At 52.5% G+C, this 23,720-nt stretch overlaps 1 protein-coding gene across 1 annotated transcript in view; it reads right to left on the bottom strand.

Annotated features, from left to right (window-relative positions):
- stk10 (serine/threonine kinase 10) overlaps positions 1 to 23,607 on the bottom strand; it is a 31,463-nt gene extending 7,856 nt beyond the window's left edge. The window contains exons 1-9 of the mRNA XM_047020463.1: positions 23,101 to 23,607; positions 16,118 to 16,282; positions 10,887 to 10,935; positions 9,482 to 9,631; positions 7,940 to 8,012; positions 6,684 to 6,878; positions 5,899 to 5,980; positions 3,212 to 3,346; positions 258 to 992 (exon numbers count right to left, since the gene is read on the bottom strand). Of these exons, the coding sequence (XP_046876419.1) occupies positions 258 to 992; positions 3,212 to 3,346; positions 5,899 to 5,980; positions 6,684 to 6,878; positions 7,940 to 8,012; positions 9,482 to 9,631; positions 10,887 to 10,935; positions 16,118 to 16,282; positions 23,101 to 23,259 (1,743 nt within the window). The 5' untranslated portion in view covers positions 23,260 to 23,607. The remainder of the gene's footprint in view (positions 1 to 257; positions 993 to 3,211; positions 3,347 to 5,898; positions 5,981 to 6,683; positions 6,879 to 7,939; positions 8,013 to 9,481; positions 9,632 to 10,886; positions 10,936 to 16,117; positions 16,283 to 23,100) is intronic.
- Between the last annotated feature and the right edge of the window lie 113 nt (positions 23,608 to 23,720).

The following is a 23,720-nucleotide window of genomic DNA, read 5'->3' as shown; positions in this document are numbered from 1 at the left end:
GGGAAGACACAAGGGCTCTGTCATAATGTCCTCCCGTGCTGACTACCTCAGTCACGAACAGGTCTGGCGATTTACAGCGGTCGAATTCTAAGGAAAACTGTAGACTGGAAAGATGAAGAATCTACGGAGGAAAGTACTGCAGGACTTGCAGGAGTCGTGTGAAATAACTAGGAATGACAAACACTGGAGGTCTATCCTATCAACTCAAAAACAAACAAAATAACCTGCAAAAGATCGGAAAGAACATGTCGACTCACCCTGACCGACATGGACCCGTTGTCCTTGCTGTCTCCAGACAGGTTCAGGCTGATGTCCATGCCCTCGGACGCCAAGCTGCCCGCGTCCGAGCACCTCTTGTTCCTGCCGTGCGCGAGGGGCATCAGGCTGTCCGTGTGGCTGCCGATGGACGAGCGATGAGAGGGCCCCCTCCGGAGGTTCCCGTTCAGCCCGATGAGGGGTGTGGGGTCTGGGGTGGGCTCTGGCGTGGGGCTGGGCAGGGCGATGGGCTCCGTACCGGCCGCCGGAAGCTCCCCACTGCCTATGCTGCTGTTCTCCTCCTCCGCCATCCTGCTCTGGGTGACCTCGGCGACCTCGGTGACCGCGGCGACGTCGACCCTCTCCGGCTGCGCCAGCAGGGGCGGTTGCTCCGAGTCGGGGGTGTTCGGGGCCTTGCCCTCCTCCTCCGAGGTGGGGGTGCTCTTGCCGTCCTCCATGCCCGAGTCGGAGCTGGAGGTCTTGGTGGAGGCCTCGCGCTCGTGCTTGTCCGCGTCCGGGATGACGATGCCCTCGTCGGGCAGCCTGCCCTCGCCCGGCCTGCCCTCCAGCTCCTCCTGGAGCTTCTGGGGGAGGAGGACCAAGGCCGGCTCCGGCTCCTCCTGCTGGGGAGGCCCGGCCTCGTCCATGGGGGTGGGGGTCAGGGTGACGGTGGGGGTGGGGGTGGGGGTGCTGGCAGGGTGGTCCCCCTCCAAACTGGTCTGCTCTGTACCTGCAGGCTGGGGTGAGGAAAGCAGAAGGGAGAGGAGGGTTATGCTAGGCATAGGTGTGTCAACGCACTTTCCATAGCGGCGGCCTGACAATGATGTTGTCTCCACACAAGCGAATCAAGGCGATTCCATGCCCAACGCCAGCGTGTGTAGCCCTGGTGCGAGCGGTCTGCGACATGGTTGCCGTTTCAGCCCCGACCTTGGGTCAGGATTGCGTCCTTCCTGTTTCAAGTGTAAACATCTTCTTTCACCCTCTGAGCACCTGGGCTGAGAGTCTAATCAGTAGTAGTGCTGCACACACACACACTCACACACACCCACCCCCCTCACCCTCACGTACAGAGAGCTGTCTCAGACTAAAGATAAACAAAGCCGTCAGCAGTCTTTACGGCCAGGCCAGGCCTTCCTAATAGTCTCTCCAAAAACATTTCAGCACAAAGTCGGAGGGATGATCTACAGCCGTAATAGCAGAGGCTGACTGGCTGACTGGCTGACTGGCTGACTGGCTGACTGGCTGACTGGCTGCCTGGCTGCCTGGCTGACTGGCTGCCTGCCTGGCTGCCTGGCTGGTTGGCTGGCGTCCAAAGACCTGGAGAACTGTTTACAACCAGTACCAACAGTCATATCTCTGATATGTGTGTGGTGTTTGTGTGCATGTGTGTGTGTGTGTGTGTAAACAACAGCTAAGCGTTCCCCAGCTAAGAGTGCAGCTAAACTGCCTTCATTTTCACCCTGACGATACAGTGGGGCTGTGATTGTGAAGACAAAGCAGTTTTGCGTGTGTGTGCTTGTAAGGGGATTGTGCTTGGGAGGTGAAAGCAGGTTGGGGCAGGGGGCTGGGAGGGGAGGGGGGATTCCCTTGTCAGCAGAGAGCAGGAATAAAACCTGCTGATCTCGGGTCAGAGTCAGCAACAGACGACTGGCGAGGCGGGTGCCACACCCCTCAGTACAGATGCTGGACCAGGGGGTGGGGAGGGACTCCCAAAACGCAACAAATGGAAAGTTCCAGAAGCTTCCTAGGCATTCACCTCAAACCAGTTCCTGTACATCTAGAGCTCCGTCAATGGCAGGGGCCTGCTCTTACGTACCAATCCCTAAACACACAGCCTTTGGCCTTTACCACACTCTGTGCTGGAGAGAGGGCCGGGGCTGACCAGAAAGTAAACATGTTTACTTAAGGGTCAGTTGGAAACGGGTCATTGTCAAGCTTTAAATAATGAAACGGTCCCGGATTGTCAGGCGATATTTACGTACGTGCGTGTGTGTTTGTGTGTGTGTCAAGCCAAACACAGCAGACATCTATTTTTAGTTGAGGGTGTGTTCCAGTTTCTGTCTTTTGAGTCCTATGCAAAACCATGGGCATGGCATGAGAGAGGACACTTTCATATTCTGCCATCAGGGATGGAGCAAGGAAATAATCCTGATGCTGAACATCTTTACTGGACTGGGCGCGTGTTTGTGCGTGTGTGTTTGTATGTGCGTGAGAATGAGACCGACTATCCGAGTGCTTTGTGTGTGCTCTATGGCATGAACAGGTGGACTGAAACACAGTGAAAGACTAAAAGGCAGCTAGACCTCAGTATGTGTGTGTGTGTGTGTGTGTGTTTGTGCCCCAGCAATACAGTTTGGTTGCATTATCAGAGAGAACCCTCATCCCCACCCACCCACACACACCCTAGACCACACACACTTGTACAGGAAGCTCTCTGGTTCTGGCCTATAGGGCTAAGCAACAGAACGTACCGGAGACTGAAACTGCCTACAGATGCACAGTAAAAAATAAAAAAAATTGTGGAAACTTTTTGACTTGTAAGACTTGTGTGATAAAAACCTTTAACCAATTAGTTTCCACTGGTAAACTTCACTAGAAAAAAAATTGGTTGGAAGCTAATGTGAGTGAGAGAGACAGAGAGAGAGAGACAGAGAGAGACACAGAGAGACAGAGGAGACAGGAATAGATTGAAAGAAGAAAAACAATTTAAAGAGAAATAAGAGAAAGGAGAGAAAAGGACAGAAGTATTGAGTAGGAGAGAGAGAGAGAGAGAGAGAGAGAGAGAGAGAGAGCGAGAGAGCGAGAGAGAGCGAGAGAGCGAGAGAGAGAGCGAGAGAGAGAGCGAGAGAGAGACAGAGAGAGAGACAGAGAGAGAGAGAGAGAGAGAGACACCCAGACGTGTGCACATCAGGTCCACCCAGTAGGTAGCCTGGTGGGCCAGCAGTGTTCCCCTCACCACAGACAGCTCCGTCGGGTCGTCCTCCTCTCCTTCCTCTCTATTGTCCTCGATTTCCTCCATGACTTCAGCCTTCGCCTCGGCCACCAGTTCACGCAGGGGCCTGTTAGTCTTCACGGAGCTGATGAAAGGGTGCTGGGGACACAGAGGGGGGGGGGGGGGTCAACTAAACCACACAGGAATAAAAAACAGTCCATGGCAGGAGGGAGGGGGGGGGGGAGCAAGTCTATTGGTCAGGACCGAGTCAGAAGGACGTCACAAGCAGACGAGCCTGGAGACCGTACGTCAGCCGCACCGCCAAAACCAAGGAAGGGGGAGGAGGGAGGGGGGGAGAAGCGTTCACAAAGGAGGGCTTTCACCCCCCCGCCCCGCCCCGCCCCGCCACATCTCCGTCCCCCCGAGAACACGGCACAAGCTCGCTAACGCGCAAACCCACGACGAGGCCCGACGACGACGCCACGTCTCGTCGCCTCGCCCTGCCGTCAAACACCCAGCACGCTTCAGTTACACCAGCCAGAATAGGCTAGGTCTACCAGCCCTCACCAGGCAGTCAACCGGCAAGTTCACCGGGAGAAAGGTGTGCCTGTGTGTGTGCGCTTGTGGGACTCGGAGGGTGTATAAAGGAGACCGTCATCCATTATTCAGCATTTCTGTTCACTGTGGGGTAATTTAATTGGTCCAGCTGGCAGAGCAGGGCCCAGAGAGATGCGCCGGTGCTTGAAGAGGCCCGCTGGGCCACGTCCACCAGGACCCCATTATGACATTAGCCCCTAGCTTTCAGCTTCTCCAATGACCAGCAGTCAGCACCGCAACAATGAGTCAGGCGAATGAGGAGAGCCAGCTATCACGCTGGGGGCAGGGATGGGGGTGTATGTAGGGTTAGGGGGGGAAGAAAGAGAGAGAGAGAGAGACAGAGACAGAGAGAGAGACAGAGAGAGAGAGAGCTAGAGAGTGAGAGTAAAAGCAGTTTAACTCAACACGGCTGCGTTCGAACTCCTCAGCTCTGACAACCCCCAGGCTCACTGGAGGCTGAGCAGGGGGATGAGTCGTCGCACTACTTCCTGGGTCTACTCGAGCTGCTCACACAGGCGACCCCACCGGGACAGCCTGTCGACCCGGGCCGCAGGGGGGGTGGAGGGGGCGGAGGCCGTGGCCGAGTGTTTACACATCTTCCGTGTTTCACACGCACACAACTCAGAGATGAGGCATGAGGAGAGTCTGGGTTATCTAACCAGCCTCTCACCACACTCCCCCCCCCCCCCCTCAGGCTCCTGCATGTTTACTGTCACATCTAGACCCAGATCATGGCTGCTCAATGTCAGACAGCCTTCCCCCCCCGGGGCCCCCCCCCCCTCCGAGAGCCCTTTGAAACTTCACCACCATTTTGGATCTTGGGATGTTGTTGCACGGCCATTTTGGATCCAGCCCTGGATAAGTTAGGGCTTAGCTGTGTCTCTGATCTGGGATCAGTGGGGGGGGGGTTAGAAGTATACTTTAGACCCTCTCATTGGTCCTGGGTCTGGGTGTGGGAGGCCAGGCATGACATGGTCAAACATGTACCACATGTTCCATCTGTGGTTCACAGGCTACGGTGAGGGGAGACTGGAGGTACAAGAACACATGTTCAAGGAGAGGCGTGTGTGTGTGTGACTGTGTCTGTGTGAGGCATACGGGTGAACGTTCCCCCTTCCTCTAAGAGTATATGAATCCCAGCTGGCTATTGGTCAACTCTGGAGGGCTCGGTGAGGGATGTTGTGTACACAACATTCCACACGGGCCGAGGTGGCCTTGAGGATGTCCCAACACAGAGAAAACACCGAGCTACGCCTTCCTACGCCTCGGTGACTCGCGCGGTTCATATTTCAATCTATTGTTTTCCCCTGGAGTCCATCCAGATATCGACTGGAGCCATGGGGGTCTTGCTCTTCGAGGAGTGACCTCGAAATGGAACTCTGAACTTTAACAAAGTTAGTGACACCCCCCGAATGGGAGTCCGGCACCACAACACTGGAGCTATTTAGAAAGCCGCCACACCCAGGGGGCCTCTGAGGCCCTCTGGCCTCACCTCCAGCCTCATGGCCCCCCGGTGTTTCTTTGGGTTTACCCAAAGGCCCCGGCCTCTATCCACTGCCGAGTGGCTGAGGGCGACGACAGACGGTAGCTGAATGGCTGTCAATGCGCTCGACGATATCTCCGCGGCATCTCGTCGACGCGGGATTGGGAGCACTTTCCGGAGCGATAACCATCGCGGCCTCGTGGCGTCGCAGCAAAAACCCCCCGGCCACGCCACCGTCCCTCCCCTCCCTCTCCCTCCCCCCCCTGGAGAACTCCCAGTAGGCTTTGCTTTCCCTGCTCTCTAATTGGTGGGTGGGTGGGGGAAATACCAGGAAATCCCATTCCATTCTCCTCTATGGGACGCAGACAGGAAGCTGTGGCTCCTGTTGGATTTGAATAGATGCCTCTGACTTCCCCTTTTCCCTCTCACTCCTTTACTCCCTCTCGTCCTCCCTAATCCCGCTCTCCCTCGCTTGTCCACCACTGGCCCCCAGCGTGACATCCTTCGTTTTTGGGCCCGTCGTCGACGGCCGCCGAGGTCTTTCACGCACGTTAATAGCGGTTGGTTTTATTTTCAGATGGCAAGATAGCGACCAGAAAAAAGAAAGTGGTTTAATCGAGCCGGACAGTACCTCCAGGAGCTGGGCGGCAGTTGGCCTGCTCTCTGGATTCTTATCCAAGGATTTCTTCAGGAAATCCTTGAACTCCCGTGACCTAAAATGAAGAAGAAAAACGACAAGAAAAAAGACATAAGTGCCGGTACATCAATCAAGAAAAGGAGGGAGAGAGAGAGAGAGAGAAAAGAGGAAGGGGGTGCAGAGGGGTTGTTTCCACGAGATAACTTCCTGACACAATGTACAGTTGAACTGCGCGAGGAATGCGGCACAGTTGGCGGAGCGCTGTGGCGCTCGCAGGGTAATCAAGGCTTTAAACACAGCTATGTTTCCTAACACAAATAAAGCTCTCTCTAGAAAAGGCATTTCCACCTCCGGTCTGGAGGGCTCTTGGTGTCGGGGGGGAGGGGGTGTTGGGGGGACAGCTATCCTATCATCTACGTCTCAAGCGGAGGGACACAAAAAACATGTTCGAAAATCCAGGGCTATCCAAACAAACGCACGCATGCGCACGCACCCACACAAACACAGTTCACTCTTCACAGCCGTGTGGGCTAAGTGCTTGGGACGGATAAATGCATCCCTGTGGTTTTTTCATAAACTCCCAACATCTCTCCCCGCACACAAGCGTCCACACACACACACACACACACTTAGTCCTCCCCAACACCGTAGTCAGTCATCAGTGTCTTCAGAACGCCCAATCAATCATGACTGCAATTGGGATTGGGAGATGATTGCGGCCTACCTCATAAACAGCTCTGGCACAAGTGAGCATGACAGTGTGTGTGTGTGTGTCTTACCACTTGGCAGGCTGTTCCAGGGTGGGTGGGTCGGACTTGGCGATCTTGAGCAGGACCCTCATGGGGTTGAGCTCGTGGTGGGGGGGCTCGATCTGGGCCACCTCGATCAGGGTGATCCCCAGGGACCAAATGTCTGCCTTGTAGTCGTACGGAGCATCCTTCATGGTCTCACACATCACCACCTCTGGGGCCATCCTGGACACACACACAGACACACAGAGACACACACAGAGAGACACACACACACAGAGACAGACACACACACACACACAGAGAGACACATACACAGAGACACAGAAAGACATTACACACAGAGAGACACACAGAGAGACACACACAGAGACACACACACAGGGTTAAGACAGTGGTGGAGGTTGAAGAATCCTTCAGCACTGAGACTTGTCCTCATCTCAGGAAACACGTGTGCAAAACAACAAACATGGCGCGTATCGATGAACGTCAACAGAAACCGTCAAGTCACGCCAGCGCACGCCAACGATGAAGCCCGTGGCCGTGCCTGTCTGATGTCGCAGTCACGATAAGGTCTGAGCCAGCGTCGAGCCCCGACCACATTCCCTTCACACTACGAATACATGCGTGTGCCAACCTGCTTGCACTCTCACATTCAAGTTGGTGTGCGAGCTATAAAAACAGATAACGTCCAACCACAAGAGGGACGTCGAACTGCTCCAATATGGAGTGACGAGTTGCGAAATCTACATAAAAAAAAAAGGCAATCTTGGTTCCTCATTAACGGTGAAGAACACCGGGCAAAGTGTGGCCGGCTGCTTCAAGTTTCTGTTGTGCAAGACTTGAGCAGAACGGGAATGCAGTGTATTGGGATGGTCCACCAGATGACAAAGGCTGAGGGGTTGTGGTCAATGGTTAACTTCCTGAGATCCCGGGAACATTGACCGAGTTACAGAAACATGCCTAGGCAAGACTGCTTTACACCGCCGCGCACCTTACACACCCACACAAGTACACTCATAGCCACACAAGTATACTCATCTCACACCTTCCAGTTGCATCTTTCTGTGATTGGCCTCTAAAAGGTGTTTGTGGCTAGCCATGAGTTATGAGGCTAACTTGCCAGAGAGGCAAGTTAGCCTCAGCCTAGTGAGTGTGAGTGTGAGTGTGAGTGTGAGTGTGAGTGTGAGTGTGAGTGTGAGTGTGAGTGTGAGTGTGAGAGAGAGAGAGAGAGAGAGAGAGAGAAAGAGAAAGAGAAAGAGAGAGGCTTGTTCTCCTGTACTCACCAGTATGGTGTTCCTATGAACGAGTCTCTTCTCTGGAGGGTTTTGGCGTTTTTGGCCGACACTCCAAAATCAGCTGCAGGCACGGACACCACAGACACAAAACAACAAGAACAGTTAAAAGACATTCCCTGGACGTTTCTCCCTGAAGGAAATGAGCGATAGGCCCGTTTATAACCTCCCATCTTCCCCCCCCTCACACAAGCGAGAGAGAAATATCTGTTTATGCCTCGTAAAACTGCCATGACATCATGGAGGAGAAACGCAAAGCCGAGCCACTTGATTTCACACGAGCACGGGGATCCCAAACAGGGGGCCGCAGTCCCGCGACGCGCGACCTCGCGCTCGGGGAAACGTCGTTTTGACTCGAGCCAAACGTCTTCCTCAGGATATTTGTCGTGACTGATTGAGTTGTGTTTGGCGCTAACATTTCAGGATTCCGGGTCATTCTTTTGATTCCTTAGTTCTCGCACATAAACCGACACGTTTCAAAGCGAGCGGTTTCCGTTCACTGGAACTTGGCTCTCTCTGAACAGTCGCTCACACAAGCAGACGTGATTCTCCTTTGAGTTCTCCGGGCCGGAATAACAACTCCACATTATACACCTCTACCCTCCCCCCCCCCAACACACACACACACTCCCCCACCTACCAAAAGAAAACTGCAAGCAGCTTGTTTGCAGTCCACTCTCCACCTAAAGAGCAAACTCCAACTGTTCTAAATCTACAGAGTGGATCAAAGGCCCCCAGGACAAGCTACATAATAGCTCGGTATAAGTCAGACCAGACGAGCGGAACTGTCGCAGTTGAGTTTATAATGTAACACTGTCGTTAAAGAGGTGGGGGGGGGATGGAACTAAAGAACACGGCTGCTTCAACAACTTCTTTGCGGTTAGACTCGTCTCTTCTAATCCCAGAGGAAACCCGCTCTTCAAATGAAGTCCTTCTGGTGTCTCAAGTCGAGAGCGAAGGGCACGGAGGGAGGATGGTGACACACGGACCTCGTCGTACTGAACAGTCGGGGACGCCCGGGGAGAAAGAGGCCACCTTAAGAACAGTTTTGGATCGCTCTGCCCTTCGCGCAACGCCGCCCCGGTGATTGACATTTAGAAAGCCGCAGCTTAGCCCAGGCAGAGCGTGTCTGGCGAGGAGGGCTTTAACCAGGATCAGATCCGTCTGAAGCGCTTCAATCCAAGCCTCCTGGGAGGGGTGTGTTGAGGAATGCCTCGGAAGTTCTACAAAACGCCCATAAATCAAGGATTTGGGCCGGCAAAATCGGTTCCCAGAATGCTTCATTCCCGCACCGAGGGACTGAGGGAGGCCCACGGTGTGGATGTGGATCGGCGTCGACACGAGCTCCAGTCTTGATGTGGAACCCCTTCCAAAGTCGTCTCCAAACGATTTCACAGAGGGGTTTTCGTTCCTTATGGTAAAAAACAGAGGCCCCAGATTTATCCAACCCCCTGGACCCCCCTGGACAAGCCCCCTCGTCCCCTCACCAGCCCCCCACCCCCACCCCCACCCCCCCTCCCCCGGCAGGCTCACCCAGCTTGATGTCCCCTTCCAGGGTGAGGAGGATGTTCCCGGCCTTCAGGTCTCTGTGGATGATCTTCATGCTGTGCAGGTAGACCAGGGCCTCCAGCATCTGCCTGCAGATCACCTTGATCTGAGGCTCCATGAGACCACGATCCAGCTCTGCAGCCAGGGGGGGGGGAGGGAGGGGTGGGGGAGAGAGAGAGGGAGGGAGGGGTGGAGGAGAGAGAGGGAGGGAGGGAGGGGTGGGGGAGAGAGAGAAGGAGGGAGGGGTGGGGGAGAGAGGGAGGGAGGGAGGGGTGGGGGAGAGAGAGAGGGAGGGGTGGGGGAGAGAGAGAGGGAGGGGTGGGGGAGAGAGAGAGGGAGGGGTGGGGGAGAGAGAGAGGGAGGGAGGGGTGGAGGAGAGAGAGGGAGGGAGGGGTGGAGGAGAGAGAGAGGGAGGGGTGGGGGAGAGAGAGAGGGAGGGAGGGGTGGAGGAGAGAGAGGGAGGGAGGGGTGGGGGAGAGAGAGGGAGGGAGGGGTGGGGGAGAGAGAGAGGGAGGGAGGGGTGGGGGAGAGAGAGAGGGAGGGAGGGGTGGGGGAGAGAGAGAGGGAGGGGTGGGTGGGTGGGGGAGAGGGGTTGGGGGGGGGTGGGAGATAGAATAGATGCATATTTTTCAACACTTCCAGGGCACAGATTCAAACCACAGGATTGACATTTTCGTTTTAAGTGCTGTTGGAAGTCGCGCTGAAGCTTTATTGAATCACACTATCGCACTGAAAACCAAGTGGGATGTGGACAGAGCAGTTATTACCAGAGGTTTATATCAGATTGTTAACCCCACCCGCACACACACACACACAGCTAATAGAAGCTGTAAGTAGTCTTAGCAGGTCAGTGGCCCCATGAGAGCCAGCAGTGTAAATTGGCTCTGAGAAAACATTGACATTTCAAACACGGGGGGTGGGGGAGGGGTGGGCGAACGGTGGGGTGAGGGGGTTAGCATCTTCATGCTCTCCGTGTTTGGCCAGCTCTATTCCAGCTCTATTCGGAGCACGGACGCCGGAGTGCGGCTGGGTGGATTATCAAATGAAAACAGTCCGGGGGTGGGGGGGGGATTCCCACCGTGCGGGCCTTCCCTCCGTCCGCCCGGGGCGTTCTGAAACAATACGCTGCTCTCTGACACCTAGCGCCTCCAGACTGGGCCCTCTGAGATAACATGACACCCTGAGAAGCACTCGTGCTGTGAGAGGTGGCCACAGGTACAGAACTATGAAAATAGAGAGACAAACAGAGAGAGAGCGAGAGAGAGAGCGAGAGAGAGCCAGAGAGAGAGCGAGAGAGAGAGAGCGAGAGAGAGCGAGCGCGAGCGAGAGAGACAGAGAGAGAGACAGAGAGAGAGACAGAGAGAGAGAGACAGAGCTCCTCCCTTCTTACCTAGCATGGTGGCGTCCACAGCTCCCCCAGCGCAGAACTCGATCATGATCTGAGGAGAGAGGGAGGGACAAGAAGAGGACAGGGCTCAGTTATGGTCCCGGTTCTGTTGATTCCCAGCTCAGGTTTCAAGCCACCTGCAATAGCCTTCTTCCCTCCAGTCATTGGTCAGGAGCACGGCCCACAGTACAGTACAGCCCTGGGTTACCTCACTGCAGGAATCTAAGCTCCAGTAGAGAGAGAGGCCCACTTTAACCCTGATGATTGGTCTAGTGCAGACTGCACTTCCACATGTCAGCTGCAGACTTGACACTACACCGTAACCTCTCACACACACAAACACACACACGCTCTTTCTTTATCTTTCTCTCTCTCCAACTCTCTAGTGGTCCCTGTCAGTGACACCTAAGGGGACAAGATGGCACACTGTGATGTCACCGTGGACCCAAACTAGGACAGCGCGTCTTGCTGTGAAGAGGCGGTGTGATAAGGCACTGCTTCTCTCGCCCCCTCGAAGCGGAACACGCAGAGGAACACGAGACCGACCGACCGAATCATTTCAAAAGTGGAAAAATGTATGTTGTGTGGGACCCCACTTCGGCAGGGGGAAATCTTTTTTTCTCTTTTAATTTCCTCCTTACACACACTCACACACACACACACACACTCTCCCTCCCTCCCACAAACACACAGTCTCTCGCTCACCCCTACAAGCGCACGAGCACAATAAGAACGAGCGACCGAAAAAACCCTTTGACGCCACAGTACCACGCGTCAGCCAGGGGGCGCAAACCAACAAAGAAGAGAGATAGGATTTCTCAAATCTTCAGACCCCAGAGGGGCTGGTGTGGTAAAACAACCTCGGGCCAACGACATCACTTCCTCTGCATTCCAAACACACTCCAAGTCTGTGAGCGCTCTTAGAGGAGGTATCAGTCTCTGACGTCCTGTCACTGTTCAAGCTGTGGGGCCAGAGCAGCATACCCGTCATGTGATCTCACCGCTAGATCATTCTCTGACAATCGGACAGCCCCCGAGTTAGCTGCGGGCGGTTGCCATAACACTCAGGCCCTCTGAAACCTGTTTCCTCGTCCCTGTTGGGCTGTGACATCACTGGCAAAGAATTCCTGGAGCTCCACAAGAGCGGACAGGGAGGCATGTTTTCACCTGGGACGCACAGAGGACACTTCAAAACTCACCACACACACCACACACACACACGTCACACAACACGCAGGGACAGTGTGCAGGAAGACTGCTGGGTGACTGGGTGCCAGAGAAAAGGTGGATATTCCTGTCAGTCTTGGCTAGCATCCACGCCCACAACAAAAGGATCTTCTGTGAGCTTAAGTGGCTCTGGAGGATGAGGTGTTGGGAGGTGAGACGGAGGATTGGTGCCTCATTTCCTCCAGAGCCAAGAGCTGACAGTTCCTCCACTGATCCTGTCATTTCATGATCGTGGTTTAAAAATCCAAGATAACAATTGTTGTCTTAGGGGTAGATAGACTCCATAGAGTTATTCCAAACGGATTCGTATTAAAAGATTTTTTTATGTTTTTTTTATTTATGAGGAATTCTTGGAATATTCTAGAAGGCAACAGTGTTGTACCATAGTGAGAGATGTGATCTAACTGGTCTGACAGCATTCACATTGTGGTGTGTATGGGTTGAGGGGTATGACACACACACACAATGACAGAAACACACACGATGACCTATGTTTCCATCAACACAGGCAAGACTTAAACAGCCACAGCTTCAAATGTCAGCTGTAAAGAGCAGCTAGTTGAACTGAGAGTCTCCACACGCACACCAAGGATTTTGAAATACGCCTTGTTCTCAGTTGAGTGGAAATATAAGTATTGAAATATGTACACATTCACTCACTCTCCCACACACACACTGCAGGTCAGCGAACATGTGACTATCCAACTCTTTTGTTCCTCCGAAGGAAAAGCTCGTCAATAATTGAAGAGCGCTAAAAGACGCCTTTTCGCTAAGCCCCTTTGTGAATTCCTGCCATCGCTCGGCCGAGCGGGCAGGGCCGGGTGAGCAGTCGCTGGGCGTGACCTGCAGTCTCCAACTCATATGAACGAACAAACCCCAACCTAAACGCCAGCGAAACGGCCTGGCACCCTCCACTGCGTCGGGGACAGTGATTTGCAACCTCATTCCCCCCCCCCCCCCCCCCCCCCCCCCCCCCCCTTCCTCCCCGGGAGGTAAAAACCCTGATTGACCGAGCTAATAAAAACATGAAGAACCTGTTCCCCTACCAGCACCCTCTCAGTCATGCCCGGTGTCACTTCAGACATGAGTGATCAACCAGTCATCGGCCCCTAGCATCGCCGTGGGGGGAGAGATTGAGGGTGCTAAAGTAGGGCGAGCGGAAAGGGACGCTACCTCGCGCTCCGTGCTGTAGGGCCGTCTTGTGGGAGGACGGGAACGACGGCAGAGACATAAAAAGGGGAACGGGAGGAGATAAGGACAGATTTACATGGAGAGGCACTGGGGCTGGTGTGGGCTGTGGGGCAGTCGAGCCCCGAAACAAGGATCCTTGTCTGACATCACTCATCCCCTGTCTAATCACCTCTCAAGGCTGGGAAAGGACCCGCACGCTGACACACACACACACACACACACACACTGCAGCATTCCTGAAGGCTGAGAGCCCTCTTCTTTGTTAAGAAACAGGCACAAGGAGACAGAGATATAAACCAACTCGAACTATATATCATAGACAAACACTAATTAACCACACAGGCACTGGCCCAGAGACACATGTGTCAACATGTGCCAACACACACACACACAGACACACACAGACAGACCAGGTTCTGCTGTTGGCTTCGTCCTACTAGTGTTCCATCTGCCATCACCTTTTAATGCAGCTGTGTTTGTTTACACAATATTTGCAAGATCAAAACAGCTGCAGTCAATAAGGAGAGGAACACAGTCTCCTTTAAACAAATCATTGAAGGGAGACGTGTCACATGAAGCTCATCATTCAGAGCAGGTGTGTGTGTGTGTGGGTGTGTGTACGTGCGCGTGTTTGAGCGTGCGTGCGCATGCGCACAAGCTAATGTCAGCAGTCCAGGGCCTGTGCTAAAAGGCTCCCTGTTTCTCACGCTGGGGGCTGGCCGAGGGAGCAGATTGTTCCAGAAGAACAAACAGCCTTCTTCTCTCCGCAGAGTGGGTGGGTGGGCACTGGAATGTGCCACCCCTGCTCTCCTCTCCCGAAAGACTGGGCCTTCTGAAACCGAGCCACCAACTGCATGTCTTGGCATGAGTTAGGGATTCAGCAGATGCACCCTAACCCCCGAATCTCTCCGCCCTACCCACCAGTGGCCTCGCCCTGCCTCCAACTGCTGTGGTCCAGCACGCCACACAGCTGTCTTACCCCCTGGGGTGCTGCTAGGTACAGGGTGGCCGTAATGGTGGTTGCGGCATGGGAGGTTTCATGGTCAAATCTCGGATCCACACCCACAAGTGAACAGAGGAAAAGCCTTGAAGCCATTATTCCTAGAGCTACTGTTCTGGTGGCTCCGTGTTGTGGCAGCGTTGGGGTTAGCCGCGTTGGAGGAGAGGATCAGAGAGAAACTGCGACGTCTTCGTTACTCTCATTTGCTCTGTTGTCGTGCCGGACTCGTTTAAACACTTTGTCCCATGAGGGCAAAGTGTGTTATGCTGAGGCTGATAAGCCTTCTCTTCGGAGAATTCTCTGGGGAAAGGTTGCCCCAAAACGGCTGCCTATTGTCTGTACAATGGCGCTTAAAACAAAGAAGGTTTCCAGGTCTTGAGAATGAGATCACAGAGAGAAACCTGAAACTCCCCCAAAGGACATGCTGTAAATATACATACGCACAGCACACACACTCTCTCACACACACACACACACACACACACACACACACACACAGCAGTGACACACTGTCACACACATCCACCCGCACAGCAGAGTCACACACACACACACACACACACACACACACACACACACACAGGAAACGTGCGGTCTGGAAGCAGGGAGGTGAGTTTGCACGCTGCCCTTTATCCAAACACAATGAATTAACACGGTACCCAAAACACAGGCCCTCCTCGCAGGCTATGAATACCAGCCACACAGGGCCAGTCCTGGATGTGGTCCTGGATATGGTACGGAGGTGGGAGAACGGACACAGGCAGAACCTAACATGTACAGCGCAGCACATTCCACGCGACAGGAATTAAGAGTTATCCCACCCTTAACGAGACGAGGTGGCCGAAACAATAAAAGTTGTTTACTAGCCCCGGTCCAGCAATTCAAGAGCTGGACTTTGGATCGTGGGAATCACTGGGTCTGCTACAGATGTGTGATTGGAGGTGGAGAGGACCGGATGGGAGGAGTCACTGTTTAGTATGCGCTGGTAGTAGAATGGTTGGTTTGGACTTCCCCTCTTGAGGTTAGGAAAGTTTCCGCTTGACATGACATGCCCCCTCAGCGATAATCGACTCGAAACTGATCTCAAACTCCATCCCCCGTCTCCCAAGTATGGTCTGCGAGCCGTTAGGAACTATGTGGATGTATTAGATACTGGAGATCGTCCAAGCCGTTATCTTTAGAAACACACACGGCGTCGTGTGCAGGAGTACGCGAGTTCAGGGTGACCTCATTGATACGTGACGCCGCGAGCAAACACGCTGCACAAAACAACGTGCCCGTTCTAATAATAACATGCGGATCTAAGATTTGTTTTTCTTTCTGGAAAACCAGTTTTGTCCCTTCCTAGGGACGTTTGCAGTCGAGGACCAGGGTGACTCCCAATAGTCTCTCGTGTTTGTCTTGGCGACGCGATCGGCCGGTTATGAAGCGAAAAGGCCTGTAATCTGACCTCCTCAATGAGAGAGAAGGAGAAAAACTCGAGGTGTGTACCATGCATGAGGGACAAAGCTTGATTTAGGCTTAATCCTCATGGTAACACAGTATCAAGAGGTCACCGTCACGTCAAGCAAGACTCAGGGTTGCCTCTCTGGACCAATCAAGACTGTTCCACAAGACCCAATTGAAACAAGATGGACAGCGATAGCAAGAGGTTGGAACGACCCAACTCAGGAATGCAGAAGTGAACAGCAAGCCGGTTGCGGAAGAGGTTCCCACCACAACAGTAGCACTCGACTCACTGCTCGCTATCCGGAGTGGGACGACAGACCACCACCAGGAGCCCCGGAGGACCTGGGCCCAACCGGGAGGAGCTTACCCAGAGCTTGTTGTCGTGGTAGAAGGCATCCATCAGCTTGACTATGTAGTGGTGGTCACATTTGGCCAGGATGTCAATCTCCACCATGTACTCCTCCAGCTCCTCCTCGCATTTGGTCTCGATCACCTTGGCCGCAGCCAGGACGCCGGTCTCCTTGTTTTTGGCCTGGAAGGAAAAAAAGAAAGAAGAAGAAAAAGAACCCTTTTAAAGCTTTCAGTTTGACGAGTACATGTGAGAGAACGAGTTCCGTTCAAGGAATTCTTTGTTCTATTCCATCTAACATTTGTTTTGTCTAAGCCCTTCTGGGAAAGTGGTAAGGATTCAAATGGGCGTTGGCTGGGGCCAGCTCGATGAAAGTGAAAGAGAGTGAGATTCAAGGACTCACTGGAGCACAGAGGTCTTTCAGAGGGCATGATGGGTCAAACATTTTTTTTTTTTTTTTTTTTTAAAGGTTGGGACCAAATGTTACACTGTCAAACCAAGGCCGCTAAAGGAATCCAAAGTTGCGAAAACCCGTTTTGGTTTTCACTTCTGTTTAATCAAGTGAAAGGTACTGACAACATGAGTTGGTCGCCACCTAGGCATCCAATTGAAAGGAATGTTACATTTCTGACTATAGATACAGATGAATGCTTTCAGAACACTTAAGCTACCTCCTAGTGAATTCCTATGTGTGTGAGCCAGACTTTAGAATAGAGGGACCAATTAGAACCTACAGAGAGCCAGTAACTCCCTAACAAACAAGTGTGTAATTAAGGAGTTGCTTCACCGCAGTTTAAACAGCACAACAGGAAAGGAAACTCCACACCCTGAAAGAGCTAAGGAGGAGGAACCATTGAAGCCAGTCCTTACACACACACACACACACACACACACACACACACACTGTACGAGTCCACAAAACATGCAGTAGTTAGAAACACCCTAACTGGGTCAGTCTTTGGGCCTGCATGTCTCCTTCAGTCAACCAACCCTCATTGGTGGTTGGATGACCACATGACACCAGACACAGGAAGTGGAGCTGGGTGTCACAGCCTGACCATTCTGAGAACGTGGGGCCAAGTACCAAATCTGGGGGGTAAACACCAATTACAACCGTTGAATGAGTCCTATGTGGTTCCTGCGGAAGAGTGCAAGCCGTGGTCGAGTGTGGGGGAACGAGAAACGCTGAAGAGACAGACGAACTGTAGGGGAGGGATGTGAGAACGCCTGCACTAGGCCGGACGGGACCAGACAGAGCAGTGGCTCCGATAGCTACAGGGTGTCTGTTGGAACAGTGTGAGAGTTAACTCGTGTGCGTCAAGGGTTTCCCAGACCTAGAGCGTGAGTGAGAATATTTAGGCAACTGAGTGTGTACTGTATGTGTGTGTGTGTGTGTGTATCCTCCCAGTGTTGATGTGAGGCAGACTAAACAGCCTGCAGGGGTCCAGGGTCTGAGGGGATGTGGGAAAACATCTGGGTAAACACACGGGTCACGCATCTACATACGACACACACACACACTGGTGTATCACAAGCTGGCCTGCTACAGTTACAGCACACGCACACACACACACACACACTGCGCCAGTACACACACTGACCTGTCACAGGCTAGCTTGCAACATACACACTGCTACTGTACAAACACCACACAATCAGTGCTACTCTACAGGCTAACCTGTGGCAGGCCAGCATGCTACATATAAAGATTGGTCTATCACGGCCTAGACACTGGGTGTGTATGACATCTTTGAAGCAAAGTTGCAGATGGATGAAACAACACAGGGTGTTTACAGTGGTCTGTTCCAGACTCCCCCCCCACCTCCAGGAACCTGCCTCCCCCCCCCCCCCAGCCAGGGAAAGCCCCCCATGTCAACAAGCCAGCAGGCTTCAAACAGGCTCCTTAACAAGCCTGGAACTCACTTTCACACGCCCCTGCTCTCACTCACTCTCTCCCCTCATGTCCTACTCTGTCGGTTTCTCTCGTCCCCCTAGTCCTTCTCTCCAACTTTCCCCGTTTCTTTTCTCCCTCTCTCTCTCTTTCTCTCTCTCTCTCCTTCCCTCTCCACCTGAGAGTTGAGGAGAGGTGCTTCTCTGGGCGGAGAGTCGTAATCCAGTCTTCCTCTGCTCTCGTCTCTGGTTTTTCAACAGACAAGCCCCCCCCCGCCCCGCTCCCAGGCAACAGCAGGAACAAGACTCAGGAATGCGCTCCTGAGCTGAACCAAGGAGCGGCTGGAGGGGGGGCGGGGGGGGGGGGGGCGGGGGGGGGGGGGCGTACTGAGCATCTTCACATCTGTGAGTCTGTCTGGTTTATTGGCTGACTGTGTGTTTTTGTGTGTGCGCGCGTGTGTGTGTGTGTGTATGCCGGGGGGGTGGGGGTGTGCGTTCTCTGGTTAAGTTCCTGTACACAGAGGAAATGACACTGAAAGTGGCACCTCACGAGGGACCCCTGGCTTCCTAGAGGCCATCTTGGCATTGGGGGCCGTCTGGGCCGTTTCATCACGCTAACCCAATTACCCCAAAGTGGAAAATAAGGCGTCCGCACACCGGGCCAAACACGCGCTCCCATCCCAGCTGTGAGGAAGCAAGCCTCTCTCTCCCCCCAATCTCTGGAGGGGCAACTCAGCACTGGTTTGTTTAGCCTCTTTGTTGACCTTGGGTGTCTGGGGGGGGTGCTCATCCTGCTAGCCTGGTAAGACACATCTCTGCCTGGGGGAGCCCTCAGGCCCCCTCCCTGCTCTTATAAACACCATGGCCCACAGGCTAGGTACGTTAAAGCTGTAAAACAGGAAAGCTACGCCCTGCTTTGGTAGGTAAGGCATGCACATCCACACATCCACACACACAAACACACTCCATAGTATCCAAATACCCTCTCATCACATGTTTATATCCCATCCTAAAACACTTATGGAGATAATCTGTTCAAATCGAACATGTGGGCCGTAAACCGAGCCTGGGATCCGGTTGAGAGTCCACTGGGAGGACGACTTCACCTGTGTGGGTGGATACGGCCGACTGTCAGTGTCTCTGGTGCCACTCTCCAGAGGTCAATCACCTACTGGTCCAATCAATAAGGAGATAGTGTGCTCAGAAATGAGATTCCATGATGGAAAAGAACATATTACACAGACACACACACGCCTGTTGGTAAATGTCTAACAGGACACCGCTCCTGTCCTTTCCCCTCTCATGGAAATGTGTGTTGTTAACCTCTGACCTGTCATAAACATACACAGTCTTTCACATGTCTGTGGTCAGGAATGTCATGTCTAGAACGTGTCAACATCAGCTTGTAAAGCCAAACCTTTCTGTGAGGGACCAACGATCTGTTGAACACAAAAATGTGTGTCTTGGACAAATGCCATGTGAAATCGTTCTGCTCTGGCCTCTTAAACCATAAAGCCGTTCCTATACATGCAGTGGAATCATGTCTGAACGCTAACGACATGCAGTCCAATCTTCTTTGGGAGACAGGTATAGTCAGATACAGTCAGATAGTCTTCAGAGGTCGCGAGGGTCGACAGGGGTCAGGGGTCGTGTCAGAGAGGATCATAGGATCACAGGGGAGAGTTGCTCAGAAGATCCCCTCCCAGACAGACACCTGACAGACGGGGGGCCAGGGGATTGGCTGGCGGGCACTAAGCACCCGGCCAATCTGCTTTGGCTTTACTTGGGATGAGCATTAGTGCGTTAAAACGTCCCCGTTGTCTGAGGTAGAGAGTTTCACCGTTGCCTGTCGTTTTTTTTCCCCTCCTTCTCGCCCTCGGCTAGGGAGGGTCGCAACGTTACATAACCCTCGTTCACGCAACCACAAGAGTTGTACAACAACTGTCAAGAACGGGGGAACTTTAAACTTTGCACCATCCAAAGCACAAGCTCTGTCCTCACGAGTTCTGTGTAGTGTTTTGTACCTCCCTGCCACGGTAAATTCTGTGTTGGTATAACATACATGGCAAATAAACCGAATTCTGATTCTGATTCTCACGACGCGGAAGGCTTCCTACACACAAAACTTTCTGCAGCGTGCCCGCGTGTTTGTCAGGAAAATGCATGGGGGGGGGAGCTCCCGGGGGCTCCCAACCCCCCGTCCCCACCCAGCAAGGAGAGCTCTTATCAGGCCGAACGGCTGCATCTGGGCCCTGAGATTACGACCCTGGAGACCCCCGACTAGAGAGCTGGCCGCACATCACGAAGGAGCATGTACGTCAAGCATGCTGGTGAACCGGCAATAGCTGGTGACATCATGTGACTGTGGACATGAGGCGTAATCGCCCTTGCCTCCGACATAAGGACTACGTTCATACAGTACACACAGAGCTGAGTCCTGAGGGGCTTTAGCTTAGCAGGCTAACCCAGTGATCTTTCATAGTCCCCTTCCATAGTCTGAGAGGAAAATACATTGTGCTGAGATAAGACCTCCATGGCCTTCTATGCAACAAGGCTATCACTATGGCAGGGGATAAACTAGGGCCTGACTCTATGGGGACTTCCAGGGTAACATTATGACTTTGGGGACAGAGCAACTCCCTTGGCAGCAGGCAAGCGTGCTCAGCGACACGTGGCCCGTTAATAAGTAAAAGCTACCTTTCACCACCCGCCTCCCAGCTGCAGCGGCAGACCACTCGCAAAGGAGCAACAAACAAAAAAGGGAAGAAAAAAAATAACATCCCGTAGCGCACGGCCCTGGAGGAAGCAAGACATTCCACCGGTTCGGGCTCGTATGTTTGAGGGAGATTCATGCACGCTAGTCTGGGCTGAGCGGAGGCCCCAGAGCCTCTTCTAGGTTGGAGGCTGCGATCCCCAGGTGTGTCTGTTACGACACGCATGGGTATGTTCAAGACCAACGGTGGAGGTAGGGTTCCCTTGGTGGTTCAAACAGACATAGTGGCATGTGGATACCGGTCCCAGGACAGCATTAACCACTGCTTGACATTCTGACATCTGGGGGGGGGCGTTCCAACAGCCTGAACAGCTGCTTTTCAAGTTCAGCATTCACTCATGAAGCGGAGCAAAACTGTTTATTACTGGAGAAGGGACGAGGTTGTCCGAACGAGACAACAAACAAGAGTTCCTCAACTGGAGGCTTAGTGCCACTCAACATCTCAGTTGACCTCTTGAACGCACCTCTGGGTATTGTTACCTGACCATCTTTAAGTACAGTTGTCTGTTGTGACTCATGCAATGTCCTGACAGGCTGGTGACACTGGAGGCCCGTTAACCTGAGAACGATACCCAATGACACATATAAACCCGAGAATACCGCCGGCATGGCCTTTGTTCAACTCTGTTCCTACAGCCGCTGCCCAAGCCACAGAGACAGGGTTAACGTGTGTTTACACTTGCTCGAGGACGCTATCAAACTGAGATTGTCTTCATTTGTGTTGGAGTGTTCCCACAGAACATTTCTAGGGCTACCTCCATAGTGTAGGGAAGTTGCTTTAAACTGAGGACAGGAACCAGACACTTACATTTCACATCTCTACCAAAACAAAGTGTTTTGGAACAACCCTTTTTAGACGTCTATGGAAACATCAGCATGTGACCCATGATGACCTTACCATACAAATGAAGACGCCAGTTGATCATTCCTCCGACAGCTGTTTGGAGGATCGCAGCAGTACACGTCTTGCCTAGAGCGAGACCTGCGAGTTCCCCTGAAGCACTGAGGCGAGGTGTGTCCTCCTTGCTGGGGTCACTGACCCCTAGTTATGAGTGTCAGTTAAAGGCTTCCTCGACATCTGACCTATGACCCCTGAGGCGCTTGTGTACATCTGCAAGGACTGCCGGTTAACATGCTCAGATCTCAGCCATCTAGGCCAAGTCAAGTCTCTTTTCTTGTACATTTCTTAACTACTACGCTTTAATCTCAACCTTGAGAGCCCTCCAACAGACGAGCTGATCATTTTGTGACTTGAGAGCCAGACAGGAAGTGCTCCCCAGACTCCTGCCCACGACTTCCTCCCTCCCGGCTCACCCTGACAGCTGCAGGTGTGGAACAGCACTCCTCCACCCTCCTAGCACAGATAGTGTAGCCAGACTTGAGCACACTGGGGGCGGAGATCACCTCCCGGAGAGGGGGTGGTGCAGAGACACTCTTATTCTAAGTCGGAAACTTCAAAATGCTTCTCTTACAGCAGTTATATTGGTCAAATAAGAAATGCACTTTAAAAACACGTGACTGCCGCAGGTCGAGCAGGCCTCTATATCTTCTACTGAATGCATCATTTATTTCTGCTAAGGGAGGCTCCCTGTTATTTTGCCCTCCCAGTGTCGTCAGTGCAATGCCACATGATGCCTGGCTCACATGCCTGCGTGTTCACAGGGTAGCGGACTGTTCGCAGTAGCCCGTAGCTCCTCGTCAGGCCTCATTTCTTCCAGCGGACCTCCTGAAGTCAATGGCTCCCACTGTGCTGCCGTGGGCACCCGCAAACACTCTCACTGCGACGTTGCAGAGCATGGACTGGGAGTGTTCCATGTTAAACAGCGCTAATGATGGGGTACTCTGGAATAATAATTTGAGCACCAACTAAGGCAGAATAACGCCCTATGCAAATGAACACCATACTATATTACATAAATGAAAGTCAAACTACTCGTATTCTGCCGAGTGAGGTTTTTAGTATAAAAGACACATCTAGATCTCCGTACTTCAGCAGTAATGCTGACGGAATGCAAGCTATGGTGGGTGACCATCCCTCCAAGTGATGACATGAAACCAATGACACTTCTCGTGCTTCTCTTCCTGATTAAGAAACCAGCGCCAATGACACTTAACCTTTAGTTTTTCAGCCATAATATCTACAGCTCCCAATTAGATGGATGGCCACTCAGTCCTACACAACATGTGAACTGGTCATAGAAGAAATTACATTAATATAATTAACCAATAGAGGGATTGGTTCTTATCATTATGGTGACAAATTCAATAGACAGGTTAACCACTTTGATGTCACGGCTAGTGTGACTGTGTGGATTGTAGCGCCTATCAAAAAGCTTACCTTGTAAACCTTTCCAAACGCTCCATCGCCCAACTCCCCGATGATTTCCCATATATCGTTGGGATTTATATCACGGTGGACGTGTTCGTATTGCTTTACTTTCTTTTTAATGTCAAAGGTAGACAACCGAAGAATTTTGCTGAATCTTGCAAAAGCCATATTTAAGCGAGAAGTAAAATAAAAAGAAGTTAAGGTAGGCAAAAACAAAACTCCGGATGCGCGTTACGAGCGCAGACTCGAGGCACAATTTCTGTTTTAATGTGCACCGAACATTTGTCACGCCTTTCAAATATGTCAAATAAAATGTTAAAACGCACAAAACTAGTTATTCCACACCGTCCATGTCACTCCACGCGCTTTCATAAAACAATTCAGTCGTATAATAAAACAGCTTCATATTTCCATTCACATGGTTTGTCCTTCGAGGAACGTTGACCACCTGCTGCCTTCAACCGATATAGTAATCAGAAGTGAAGACAACTTGTTGCTAGCCAGTGTAAAAAGCCCCACCCTCTCCTACTGCCATGATAAATGTCGATGTCGTTTCCTGTATGCAGATCGCTCATCTTTACCGACACGACATAGTTGAGAGAAGTCATTTTCCCTGTGAAATTAGTGTC

Source organism: Hypomesus transpacificus, chromosome 5, assembly GCF_021917145.1.
Source record: "Hypomesus transpacificus isolate Combined female chromosome 5, fHypTra1, whole genome shotgun sequence".
In the NCBI taxonomy this organism is placed as follows: domain Eukaryota; kingdom Metazoa; phylum Chordata; class Actinopteri; order Osmeriformes; family Osmeridae; genus Hypomesus; species Hypomesus transpacificus.
Note: the sequence above shows the minus strand (reverse complement) of the source record. Positions and strands in the feature narration are given on the sequence as shown.